This window comes from Protopterus annectens, chromosome 10.part0 (assembly GCF_019279795.1).
Source record: "Protopterus annectens isolate FY-2018-M chromosome 10.part0, PAN1.0, whole genome shotgun sequence".
In the NCBI taxonomy this organism is placed as follows: domain Eukaryota; kingdom Metazoa; phylum Chordata; order Ceratodontiformes; family Protopteridae; genus Protopterus; species Protopterus annectens.
The window spans coordinates 566,351,726-566,366,208 of NC_056744.1; the positions used below are offsets into that span (position 1 = coordinate 566,351,726).

At 41.2% G+C, this 14,483-nt stretch overlaps 1 protein-coding gene across 1 annotated transcript in view; it reads left to right on the plus strand.

Moving 5' to 3' along the window:
* The window catches only part of CDC20 (cell division cycle 20), a 710,318-nt gene that overhangs the window by 98,905 nt on the left and 596,930 nt on the right, over positions 1–14,483 (plus strand). Inside the window, exon 4 of the mRNA XM_044085408.1 lies at positions 13,419–13,515. Coding sequence (XP_043941343.1) covers positions 13,419–13,515 — 97 coding nt within the window. The remainder of the gene's footprint in view (positions 1–13,418; positions 13,516–14,483) is intronic.

Sequence of the window (14,483 nt, forward strand, 5' to 3'; positions counted from 1 at the left end):
TCTGCAAACCATTGCTTTTGCTGTAGTAAGCAACTGAGTAAATGTCAGGAAACTCCTACTAGGACAGCTTGGCTTAACTTTTTATTTGGGGTTAATCAGTCTCTTAACTGACGGCAGGTGTGTACCCAAGAAGACAATGCTGTAATTAAATCAAAAGGTGCTTCAAAGTATTAGTTTAAAGGTGTGCACACTTGTGTAACCAGCTTATTGTAAGTTTATATTTATTCCCCTAACAGATGTTTCAATTGAATTGTCGAGGTTATATGTCACATTAAAGGTGGGAAATTTAAAGGGATTTATTGTGGTCTCCCTTCGGTTGCGGTCTCTTCCATGACATCAGGTCAGGGGTATAAAACATGCAGCCGCCGACGCCGTGGTTGGCCAACTACTGAAATGTTTCTGTTTCAGAACCGAAGTCTTAGTCAAGTACCCTGTTGGGGGTTTTTTTTTTTTTTTTTTTTTTTCTTGCTTTATACCGATGTCAGAAAGTTAATTGTATTACTTGTGGGAAGCAAATACCCCATAAGGATTTCCATTTATACTGTATTCCTTGCCTAGGCCCTGATCACAATGTGCCTGGCTGGCTGTTATGTGCTAGATTTAACCAATGCCCTATTAAGCGTCTGTATATTTTTGCATCCAAGTATTTTGGAAACAGATTCATCTACCCAGAAATGTCATCTGATGGCAATCAGACTACCGAAGTACATAAACACAAAAAGGACTGAGTCTAGATCCAAAACGGACTACGAAGCTTCTAAGCCAGTTGCGAGTTTGCTGGTGCTTCCGCAGCCCCTGCTACCTTTGAGTCGCAGGCCTCTACTAACAGCCATGTGGAGTCTGGCACGCCACAAGATACTAAAGGTATTGGACCAACAGATTTTATCTCCCTCTGATGGGTCTGGAGCCACTGAGCAGGCACTGGCTTCTGAGGGTGTATTCAAACCTCAACATTTGTATATTGGACTGCTGCAAAACCAAAGACGAAAGCAACTTCGAAAATTAAAAAAAAACTACTCGCGAGCCACATGCACAGGCCTCTATGCCTAAAAAAAAAAACAGATTATCAAAATGGCTGAAGACCTTATTACCTTGATCAGGGGTACCCATCCCCTCCAGATAAGAGGCCTAAGTAAGACACTGATTATGAATCTTCAGATCAGGTTTCTATTTCTTCTGATCAGGAATTTATCTATACCTCTCTGAGGATTCTGATGCTGAGGAACCTATTCCATCTGCATCTCCTCCTGAGGATTATTCATTTGGAGAAACCTTGCATACTTTGAGGGAGCATTTTCACTGGGAGTCTAGACTTCTCAGAATCAAGAGGCTCAGGGATTTCCTTCTCCCTCAGCACAGGCCTTTAGCCATTCCCCCTGATTTAGACATTGTGAATGATGTTAGTCCAGCTTGAACCATGACTCCTTGCCTCCGGCTCCCAGTAAGCCTGACAGATATTGCAGGGTCCCTGACTCAAGTTTTTTAGAAACCCTGCTGCTGGTCCTGAAACTATTTCACAGGGTCCAAAGGGAGTTGAGGCTTCAACAGCAAAAAATTCTACCCCTCTGACAGATTCAAGGGCACTGGACAGATGGGGGGGGGACATCTGCAGCCTTGGCAATCAGGGCCTTAAACTGTCAATTTCATATGCTTAAGTACCCACCACATGTTAAGGGATTGCTGAAACGGAAAATGATCATTACAGAATGTGCAGAAAATAAAGAATTGCATGAATTATTGCATGCAGCTAAACAAGATGGAAAGCATACTTCGCAATGTGGTTTTGATTCCTTAGAGGGCTCCTGCAGGGCCGCAGTTACTGGATCTGTGATTTAGGAGGCATGCCTGGTTAAAGGAACAAATTTTGCCTGATCATGTTAAAGCTAAATTGCTAGATGCACCTTTACAGCATGATGGTTTTAAAGAAAATGGAAGACTAAGCTAAGTCTATGCAAACTGGGGCAAATCCAGACGCCCTAAGGGTTCCAGATACCAGGCGCAAGACTCGTACAGGTCAAAGCAGTGGGGCGCTTCCACCTCCAAATCTGGAGCAGTGGGGCGCTTTCTCCTCCAAATCTAGAGGAGATGAAGTGTAAACCTACAGAAAGCAATCCCAATGACTTCCCTCTGCCTACACCAAGCACTTATCTTTTGGCAGCAGCCATAGGGGGAAAATTAGCACTTTTTGCTCAAAATTGGCAGTTAATAACCCAGGACAAGTGGGTGCTAAACATCATATCACAGGGTTAGATTCCATTTCCACACACTGCCAATGGCAAATGGTTGGCCAGATCTGCCAAAAAATCAATGGGCAGAGGCACAAACAGGTTACGTCCCTCATGGATATGGGGGCCATTCAGACAGTACCAGAACAGGAAAAAGGAAAGTTTTTACTCAAGACTGTTCTTGGTACCCAGAAAGGACAAGGCCTGGCGGCCAATACTGGATTCTTCAATTTATTGAAGACATACCTGGACATTCCAAAATTCAAAATGCTGACTTTGCAGCAGCTTTTGCCCATGTTGTGCAAGAATGCTTGGCGGGTGACTTTAGACCTAAGAGGCATACCTGCATGTCCCAATAATAAGGCAATCGTGCAGAAGATGCCTCCATTTCAAGGCTGGCTTAATGCATTACCAATTCTCTGCACTGCCCTTTGGCTTATCTACTGCACCTAGCGTCTTTACAAAGTGCCTGGCACCAGTAATTGCATTTTGCAGACAAGTATACAAATATATCCTTACTTGGACGACTGTCTCATTCAAGCAGAGAACAAGGACACGCTTCAACACCTGGCATTTGTGAAAAGGCTTCTAACATGCCTAGGGTACACAGTAAATGAAAAAACACAACTGAAAGATAACCTTCCTGGGTGCAAGCTTGAATACAGATGCCCAGATGGCTTACCTCACACCAGACCAGCAAAGGCAACTGACTACTTACTTCAAACTGATGGCAACAAAAACCCAGTCTTCTGCAAGACAAATTCTGCAGGTTCTGGTCTTCATGGCATCCTGAATCCCACTGACTGCATATGAGGAAACTTCAATGGTACCTAAAGTTTGAGTCAACATTCACACAGTGTGGAAACAATGATTCCTCTCATTCCCTGCCTGCAACAGGAGTTTCTATGGTGGGCAAAGGCATGTCGCCAAAACATGGGACAGACCTTCACTCTACCCCCTGCCAGCCAAACCTTAGCTGCATCAGATTATGCCTGGTGGGCCCACATGGCAGGAAGATCCATTCAGGGCATATAGACACCAAAACAAATGCTTCTACATATCAACCAGAAAGATATGCTAGCTGTTCAAAATGCCCTAACAGCCTTCAAGGACTTCATCCAGGACAACTACTGATAAAGGCAGACAACACCACAGTCATGTGGTATATAAACAAGCAAGGGGGCACACACTCGTACCCCCTTTGCAGATTAGCCATGGCACTGACACAGCTTTGACCTACCAAATCTTCATGCTCAATTCCTGCCAGGAAAACAAAACACTCTGGCAGACAATTTAAGCAGAAAACGTATGGATCCTCACGAGTGGAAACTAAATCCACAAGTCTTCAGCAAGATAACAGAGAAATGGAGCCTAGACATGGATCTATTTGCCTCTTCAAAATTATCAATTGAAAAGATTCTGCACAAGGACATATCCCAGATGCACATGGAAAGTGGACACCCTATCCTTCATTTGGAAAAACCTATCAATTTACACCATGCCTCTTCTACCCAAGGTCCTAAATCAGACGAGAAGCCAAAGATGATATTAATTGCCCTGGACTGGCCCCACAAATACTAGTACCCAATCCTAAGGAACTTGTCTCGATACCCCGCTTGAACCTTTCCTCAAAGACCACAACTACTGTCCCAGCAAAACAATCTGATCCTGCACAATCAACTGCAGACTCTAAACCTGGCAGCATGGCTAATCATGTAGTCATACAAACACCTCTCAGTAAAACTGTGATGTCATTTTGGAAGCCAGAAGGCCTAGTACTAGAAAATCTTATGCTGACAAATGGAAGAGATTTGTTTTTGGAATTGAGCACAAGGAATTGATGCAGCAGAACCAAATATTCCTAAGATATTACAATACTTAACTGAGATGCTTGACAAAGGCTCATCTTTCTCATCAATCAAAATCCATGCCTCTGCCATTTCGGCTCATTACAATACAGAGCCACCAATCTTTTCTCATGCTTTACTAAAGCAGTATCTTGGAGCCAAAAATTTAAGGCTTCCTAGAAGAGCACCATTACTTGCATGGGAGCTCAATTATGTGTTGGAAAAGCTCACCCTGCCTCCATTTGAACCAGCTGCTACCACTGATATGAAGTTCTTATGGAAAACAGCTCTGCTACTAGCAATTACTTTAGCAAGAAGAGTTTCAAAGCTACAGGCCCTCATGGCTGTAGAGCCTTTTATCATTTTACCCAGACAAGGTGTCTGAGAACAAATCCTACTTTTATGCCCAAGGTGGTTTCCAGTGTGGCTCTTAACCAAACAATTCATCTGCCAAGTTATCCAAATCTGCAGAACAAGGGGGAGAGATTTCTGCATTCCTTGGACGTATACAGGCAGCTTAGATTCTACTTGAGCAGGACTAAAGCTCTAAGAGAAACTGAGCAATTACTAGTGTCATATGCTGCAGGATCAGAAGGAAAGGCTATTTCAAAGCAGCCAATTTCAAAGTGGATAAGCCACTGCATCCGTTTCTGCTACTTGCACCATGGTAAACCAGTGCCCAAGGGCATTGGGTCTCATTCCACCAGAGCTGCAGCTACTTCAGCAGCCTTTCTCAGGAGTACCAACCAAAGACATTCTAGAGGCTGCTACAAGTTCTGTTCACACCTTTTACAAAGCATTGCCATTTGCCTCTACTCAAGTCCAGGGCAGGCTTTGCCACTGCAGGACCTTATAACCACACCTAATGCTGTTTAGCTCTAGCCTCCCAACCATAACTTTGGGATTCTACCCAAATGTAATGACTGCAGCAGTTAAACACAAACCTAGTATAGTTGTGTACACTTACCATAAATGCAGATGTTAGTGTATTCACTGTTGCAGTCCAAGTTACCATCCCCCTGTCATTAAGTGTGTGATTGTGTGTGTGTGTATGAGAGAGGGAGAGGGAGATATGTATATAGCTGTTTACTTTAGCATACATGTTTTATGTGCCCTTTTTGAAAAACCATTAGGAAAGGAAAATCAGAAATTTAACTATCCTGTTGTCTACAGACCTCAACTGTCCCTAGTTTGTAGGGGCAACACCTGATTCTCAGTTTTTTCCATTCCTCCTAAAAATCAACACCAATCAATTTAGAAATGAAGGGAAAATAGTATCTGCAGTCTTTCTAGATATGTCAAAGGCCTCTGATAGTCTACCATAACAAATTGTGGTGTACCCTCTAACCTAAACTTCAGTGTCCCAGCCCTTAAATGGTTCCAAAGTTGTCTAGCAGATCACAGACTGGCAGTAAAATGGCTCAAAAGTCTCCCTTACTCCCAGCTACACTAGGTGTCCCACAAGGCTCCATTCTTGGTCCACTGCTGTTTAGTATATTCACTAATTACCTCTGTGCTACCACCATTCAATATGCGGATGATTCTACACTTGCAGCAACTGCAGGATATTGCACAACAGTCCTTTACCCAAATTGAGTCATGGTTGACTAACTTGCAGCTCATACTTAACCCTAATAAAATCTTTTACCCCAACAGAATAACAAATCAACCTAGATCTCGGCTAATAACTATACAAAACTATCTCCTGATCCACAATCTGAACTAGGAGTCACCTTCAATAATAAACTCGAGTTTTGACCTCCCATATTTCAAAGTACACAAAAAATGAGCACACTACTGAAACAATTTCTAGCAGAAAATACTAGGGTAACTATAGCCAGAACTCTTCTTGTCAACACTCCTTTATGCCTCCTGTATATCAGCAGTCCTCTGCCTCCCCTGTACTTATCAATCTTAACGGATCTAAATAAAGTTATGTTCAACAAAATAGCAAAATTTTTAACCAATTCGGCATATGACACCACTGCCTACCCTTAAAAAAATTCATAGTTTAGAACTTGCACTCTGTTAACCATGGCCCACAAACTTATTTCCCAGCCTGAGAACACCAGCACTCCTAAACCTTCTAAAGCCATTTATTTGCTCTGCAAATAAATCACTATTGCATGTTAAATCAGCAAATACTGCAGGCAACTGCCTAAATGCATACAAAGTAGCAAAAGTTTCCTGATATTCATGGCTGTGTTCATGTAGTACAGGTTAGATGTGTCCGAAGTACTATCTCTTTACCTACTCTTTAAAAATCTAAGGGTGTTTCATCTCACTCCTTTATTTACCTGCCAGTGTTGTAACATTTCCTACTGCCTCTCACTGTTCTGTTCCCCTCAAGTAGAACCTAGCCCATTTTGTCCCCTTATTCCCCCTCCCGCATGACAATTGTAAATGTTTGCCAATTCCTTGTCCATATCTTTCTATTGGTAACTGGAAAACTTGTCGTGGTTTTTCTCAAGTTACTACAAAATATTACTCAATCTAACTTGTATTGGCATAAAAACTGAGTAACTGTTCATACTTGTTACATTGAGTTACTATAATATTCCTATATTACTCTCTTTGTATATACACTACAATGGTGTCATGTTCTGTCTGGAGCTTTTCTCCCTGGGCCTCTGCTGAAAATGGGGTGCAGTCCAGTCTGATTTTCCCATTAAGCATAAAATAACTAAAAATTAGTCTGAGAACTTACTAACACTTTTAAAATAAGCCCTTTGCTTTTTCCTTTGATATTATTACTTTGTTCCAAATTCTGTTAGTAAAAGTTGAGCTCACACCTATGTATAGAAATGTGGGCATATACAACTATACTTTACCTCCCCATTTGAGCAATTCCCATTTAAAAAAGATCTGTAAAGACCATTTTAGTGGTTGGAATGTACAAAGGCTCACTAATGCACATGTATTGCACATTGCAGTTAATGCAAAGTTTCAATCTTTGTTACAAACCTACAAGTGCTTCTGCTTTGGGTCTTTTGTATATTATAACTGTTACCATTGATTTTTTTTCTCCATGGACATCATTGAAAAGGTGTTTATTTCCCAATCTGACTTTTCCCAGCAAACAAATGTAAGTAAACAATGGAAGTGATGGGGCTGACACTCGGGCTCACATGTATGAAATGGATCCTGCCACTTTTGCTTTAGTCTGAAATGTGCTATTGAAACCCTAAATAAGCCACTTATTTTCTGCTCCACATACAGTATGCACAATAGCAAAAGATCAATCCGAACAGATTACCATGGTTTCTGTATATGTGCAGAATGAGTTGAAGAAAGTGAGTAAATGAGGGCATCCAGCAAAAGGTGAATGGACTGAACACATGAGTCTGGTATGAGTGAAGGAGGTAGGGGAGTGGCATTTAACTGAGACTGCTGACACCCTGCCCCATGTAGAAAGTGGGTTGGGGGTTGAGGCTGATGCAATAAAAATCAATCTAGCCCTGAGTACAAGTGAGGCAGAGTGTGGCTCAACTAAAGCAGAGTGAAACATGAGACCAGGAAACCAAAACATTCTACTTTTTCACTACTTGGCTTATTAACCTTAAGATCCTTTATTGCATTCTTGAATTTGTGCTGTTCCTTAACACTGTATAAGGGGGAAATGCAGAAGTGCTGCATATTGTGAATGGAGCATTCTTGTTTGACACCTATGTTCTTGTCTCATTGCCTGTGCTTGTACTAATTCCCAAACATTAGCACTGCCACAACAAGCATTTTCAGTACAAATGTATGTTTATGAAGAAAGTAGAAGTAAGCTCTCGCAAAATGTAGCGAATGCACTTCCATTAAAATATGGGCAGCCATCTTAGTCGGTGACCAACATTGTCGTCAATTTGTGCTAACTGAGGCAAAAAAATACTTGCAGGACTGCTCAGATGTATCAGAAGCCATGTAATGGGGCATAAAAACTGTTTCATAATCCAATAGTTGGGTAGTTTGCCAGGGGTAGAGTAACAGTAGTCCCCCCCCCCCCACTTGAGTTTACAATACTGTAAACTGTGGAAACCATGCAAGGACTACGTGCACACATGATAAATGTTAGCATACTTTAACCACAATACCATCATTAATGTAATAAGGTAGTCTGCTGTGGGGAAGTGAGCTAAGAATGGAATGGAGCAGGAAGACTTTGCAGAAAGGAAATGGTTTTTGTACACTAAACATATCACTAAAATTACTGTGAAAAACATTGCAAGATTTAAGGGCAGTAAAAAGCTATGAATATCTTCAGATACTTAACCCACAGCCACCATAGCTAATGCAGAAATACTGATAGTTGTAGTGGGAAAAGGAATACAGGGATGGACTATGTTCTTACGAAGTTGCTATGCATGCAGTCCAGGATACCATGGGGAGCCTAACCCATATTTCCCAATAACACCAAAGCAGTCACTTGGTTAAGTGACTTGCTCAAGATCACATGGTAGAAAAACGAAGCTTGAAAGATTCAAACCATGTGCAAAAAGATTCATACTGGAGTCCTCCTTACTGACCAAGTTCAGTTAATGGAATAGGAATGGGTTTCTGCATGCCTCGTTTAACTGATGGTTGTGCACTTCAAGAGTGCAGCTTCCTGCAGAAGTACAGTGATTGCAAGTCTTGCAGAGCCCAGAGCGCAAGTAGTACTTGCGTCCTTACCAAGGAGTCAGTTTTGCTGAATGGTTGGATTTTCAACAAATCGGTTGAACAAACGCTAAAAACTTGCTAGACCTCTGATACAATCTAAAGGTAAAGAACGGAGTTTGTAACTGGCTGTAGAATTACAGAACCTCCTTAAGGAGAAAAGTAGCATTATTTGCAGAATTTCCTAGAATGTTGAGTGCTCCCCCTAAACTCCCACTGCAGGGTATAGTGTATTACCAAGGATCCAGATTAGAGTTAACAAATCACTCTAAGCAGAATGCCACAAGACATCTGGGCCTCAAAAGTTGAATAGAAAATTGTTCATATTTTTTGTAGACTTGTAAATTAGGGAAATCTGACATTTTATTGTAAATCAAATGAAAATAAAGCACTTTTCTAAAACATTTAACCAGTGGTCTGAAACTGTTTCCACTGCAGGTACTAGAACAGATTTTTTGAAGTCTCTCTGGTAGCAGCTGTCACTTATGAAAACTGGCAAGGATCCTTCTGTACTGACAGTTTCTACACCTTGGGATGTGTGGTGGGGGGGTGGGGCTGTCCATCTTGGACTACAAAAAGATACTTTGAGCAAAGGCCTGCTATTCAGCTACACTTTTTTTAGCTATAGATCTCCTTGGTATACTGTAAAACAAGCTCAGAGATCCACGTTGGGTTCATTCAAGAAGTAAGCAGCAGTCCTGTTACAGAAGGTATACAAAATTATCATAATCCCATTCATATGACAATGAGATGGGAATACACTAATGTAGAGACTAAGCAGGCTTGAAATGGATTATGGAAAAGAGGTTTTAAGAAAAAACATCAGATGTCGGACCCCACTTGCAGCCATTTTGTGGAAATATTAAAGTTCTATAAGAAGCACTTGTTTTTGGGGCCATTTTTAAAACCCCTTAGAAAAGGGAAGCTCTCTCAATTAAATCTCAGGTTATACCTGGTCTTGCAGGCAGAAGGGTATTCCTCAACTATACTGTGGGCTGACTGTCCACTACAGGTGTCCAAGTTGCACTTGTGCTTGGATTCTAAACCAAGAAAGCTCAAAGCCCTTTGAGTCTGGAAGCAGGGAGGGTCTCTTATTGACTTTGTCCATAGCTGCTTGTGTATTTTTCACACTTCCTGAAAGTCTAAGTTTTATAGCAAAGATATTCTGCACTGCATAGTTCATGTTCTGAACATTTGAGGTTCCTTCCATACAAAGATGGGCCGGGTGATCTATAGCTAGAAGTCTCCTCTTAACTGCAGTACAAGTAGCAGTTGCAGTCTGTGCTTGAAAGCCTGAGTATATTCCCTCACTGCCAGCCCAAGAGTTTACTGATGTCTGACTGCTGTGCACAAGTAGAAGTTGCCTTTGTTTTTAGCTTGCCTCTCCTGTATGACCCCAGCCTTAGTGGAGGTGGATAAGTTGTCCTAGTTTCCCTTTTAGCTTCTATCTGGGTATTTAACCTACTTCTGATACCTCATCTTTTTCATTCCTTTACTACCACACTGCCTTTCTGCAGAGGTTGAGCTCTAACATATCTAGACTAAATTGCCAAAGGGTTGTTTAAGCAGTTACCCTAGAGGGTGATCTTGTCTTGTTGCACAGATGGCTGTGGTGTCTGACACTGCACTTCCCTAGGAATCTTTCACCATTTTGTGGGAGTTTTAATGTCTAGGCTGCTGTCTCCCTAGCTTTTCCACTGGAGGTTTGTTGCAAGCATTTTGTGAGGCTTAGCTGATGGATGGTGGGCTGATCAGAGTCAGCAGAGTGGTAAAGGTATTTGACTGCTATAGCCGAAGCTTGCAAGGGGGGAGATGGCCTTGTAGGGTACTGCACTGACTTGAGGCTTCCTGTGTGTGTGTGTGTGGGGGGGGGGGTTTCCCATTTCTCCCCATTTTTATTCTAATAAAGACCATATTCACCTGCAGGATCCAGCTAAGCTTCTGCCCAGGGCCTTATTTTTAGGCTAGAATTTCTGCATCATGCATTGATAAAGTATTGTGCAGGTTTGTCAGCATCCTGCACATGTCCCTAGTTCAAATTTAGCCTGGTTTGCTTGTACTGATGTAATCCGAGTGGTACAGCATTTTTCCCCCTTTGAAGTTGTATTTGAGAACTGAGTGAATCTAAATGTTCAGGACCCTTTTGTGCTAGCTCAGGAATGAGGTCCTGTCTAATGGTGTATACTGAACCCATGGAAAGTCTTCATTGGTTCAACTTTTCCTCAGTCTCCCATCCTTTCAGGGGTAGTATCTTGTCCTTTGTCTTTCCAACCTTGTGGTTAGAGAGGAGTTTTGAGCCACTAAACTTCTATTTAATGGTCAAGCATACATGGTTTTTGAGTGCTACATTGTAGCTTGATAGTTCTGTTGCTGTAGGGTCAGTCATTCCAGATGCTTATTTTTATGGCTGCAGTCCCCTTTGGGTATGTTTCCACCCTTTGGTTCTTGGTGCAGGGCAGGATTTGCCCCAAATTCGACAGTGGTTTCTCTCTTGTTTTAGAAAATATTGTGCATCAGAAGGTAAACTTTTGTAATTGTCCTATTATCTGAACTGATTACTTTTATATTTTTTAACTAGTTTATCTGCATTGTATTGATAAACAGTGAGTATTCATGTTTTTCTGCTTTAAGGATGGGCTAGAATTTTGGTTCCCACTCTGGTTGGACCCAGTTGTGTGATTCATTTATCTCCAACTCTTTATTCTTAGCTTTCAGGGCTTCAAGGAAGGCTTTCTTGCCTGCCTCCCCATTCCTTTGTTTACCTTTTTTTACTCTGAGAAAAAGGTCTCCATTTCTAAAATAGTTGCCTCCAAATATTAACTTCCAGCAAAAATTAATCTCTTCTGTGTAGTGGTGGCTTTTGAAGTGAGGTTCTGAGATGGTTTTGCTGTTTTTGGGTTTCTCTGTCTTTGTTCTTGAGGGGCCTCCATTACCACTTGGTTCTTGGGGGGGGGGGGGTTGGATCATTGGTTGTCTGCTCTTAGCAAGTCTCTAGTTCTTTGATTTGCCCTTCCAGATTTGGTTGCCACAGCCCTTTGGCTCCATAAGACGTTCGGGCATTTAATACTTCATTGTGTTCCATGATTGTTTCTTCTGGCTATATTTTGCCCAGCATTTGGCCTTCCTCACTAGACTTGGTGTAGACCTCTTGCACAGTGCTCCTTTTGTACACTTGAGATTCAAACCAACCACGGGAATCTTAGTAGTGTAAGAATAAAATCTGTAACTTGCTGCAGAATCTTGCCGATCAGTTGATGTAAGGTGAATAGCCATTTTCTTCATACTATGTTTGCCATGAAAGGCTTCAGGGTGATCTCACAAAGGGTGCACCAAGTGGTATGGCTAGCAGTTTTGCCACTAAGTGGCACAGCTTTTAAATTTAATGCCAGTGACAGGAGAAGTGGGTTCCCTAGACCACTTTTGCTTTTAAGGACAAGATGTAAAACTCTGGTACATAAAGAATCTTGGAAAAGTCTTGTCTGACAACAGTTCAGTGATTTGACTGAAAAGCATTGGTATAATCTAACCTGAAATATGGGCAATGTTACTAACTTGAATGAGAAACACTATTGCATCCCTCAATAGTCAATCAGCTTAAATTTTCAGAAGTGTCACAAACTGAAGTGTTCCAAAGCCTAATGTAGAACTTTCTGTAAACTATTAAAATATGGTATTGGCAGAAGAGAGGGATTGGGACTTTAGTGTCCCTTACTTCTTGTAGAGTCTCTGCCAGCTTTCTTTTCTGGAGTGGATTTGTTGTCCTAGAATGCCTTCATTTTTTAAAGATGGCTAAACGTCTCTAATGAGAGTTTTGTATGTTAAGGAGATATTTGACCAAAACTTAGTTTGATTTGTCACATTTTAAGTACAGTTTCCTTTTAAAAAAAATTCTGTGGGCAAACTGTTCTAATTCAGCAATGGTAACTATACTCAATATAAAATTTTAAATTGTGCAACTCTGTGTGAAGGTCAGATGACCTGCAAATTTTATAAAATGCATGTGTTAGAACTCTGCAATTTTACTACTGCTCTTGGAACTGCTTGCAGAGGTGTAGCCCAAATGTAAAGTAGCCTAGGTCAAAACTTTACAGTGTAAATTTCCATATTTTAAAAGCCTACAGCATCAAAGCATTCTTTATTGCGAAACATTGCATCAATATGGTCACTATGGTGGTGCATAGCAGTATGTGGCTCTGAGATGTTACTCAGTTTTACTTGGATTTGTATCTTGGGAAATGCTTTTTGGATTATGCCTTATTTAGTTTATTTACATATCAGGCCTTTGTGTATAGGAAGAAAGACTTGTAACTCAGTTGTGCTGGAGGTAACAAGCAAGTGATTAAATGGCCATGTGTTTTGCCGTTTGCCAAGCATTTAGTCCAGTAGTATTTGAAAAAATACCACTTTTAGTCTACTTTGTGACAAACGTAGATCTGTTAATGAAGGGGAATGTAGTCCTGTTTTGTGAAAGTTTCAGTCTGTTCAGCAGATGGTCCTTGACACTTTTGTCCGGTCATCTTGATGCAATTTACACTTGGACCTTTTGTACCTTTATCACTGCATCAACACTTCATATATAAAAGGTGTAACTTGCAACTACCACAGCATACTTCAGAAATGTTAAATACTGCCAGTGTGAGTAGAGTAAGGGAAGAATCGGAGATTGATCTCGGACTTAAGACTGCAATTTCCTTTTTTCACCCAGGAACATCATAAAGTGTGGTCCGTGAATCTGAATGGATACGATATTGAAGATGCCAAAGTTCTGCGACTGAGTGGGAAATCCCAAAATGCACCAGAAGGTAAATTATCCAAAGTTTGACGTTTTGCACCTGCATATGAGAATCTTGGCCATCCAACCTGTCTGAAGATGGCTTGTAATGCTGTAGTGTAATCCAAGGCAATTGCTGGGAAAATTTAGTCACATTAGTTGTATGTCACCTGTATGGGGCATCAATATCTCTTGAAATTTACACCCTTTTTGAGTATAAATGTTTGGTATTTACTGCAAGAAAGTGCTGTAAAAGACCAATTTTCCAGCTGGACTTAAGAGCTCTGCACTCCTACTCCTGTAGATCGGGTGTATATCTGCCCCTTTGGGTCATCTGCATGTTACTTGTGTAAAGGTGGCATAGATTCATAGATGGACTTTAATAATTATGCTAGACCCACCCCACTGAAACTGCAGATTAAAAGCCTAGCTAATGTAACCAGAGGTCAGAATCAAAACTCACTTTCCATCCTGAGATGGACCTTTTAACCAGATGAGTATTAAACTTGCCTGCAAGGGCAGCTAAACCTAAGCCTAGCTAATTTCCCCTTCAAAGGTACAAATCAAACCCCCTAATTTACCCATTAAGCCAACCCTAAAATAGTTCAGTACACTCTAGCAAACTTTGACCTGTCAAATGTTGCACATTCATTGATTCACACTTTGTAATGAACACGAATTGCTGTAGACCGAGGAGGAAACAAGATTCAAACCTATGACTTGTCGCCTGTAGTCGCACTGTAGACCAGAAACCTACCTGCTTTGATAAAATCCACTGTACCTTTTTAGACTTGTCCAGTTTGTTACATGGTCCACTGGTATGCCATATGTAGCCTGGTGTTTGGCTTTATGCAGAGCTCAGTAATATTTTTGTGTACTTGAGTGCATTATATATTTTGTAGGAAGGTTGGACCAATTTTCTGCATCGGATATGTCACTCCTAAAAAGGAAGGCATTCTACAGGCAGGGTAATGTTTAATTACCTGTCTTGTGTGAGAC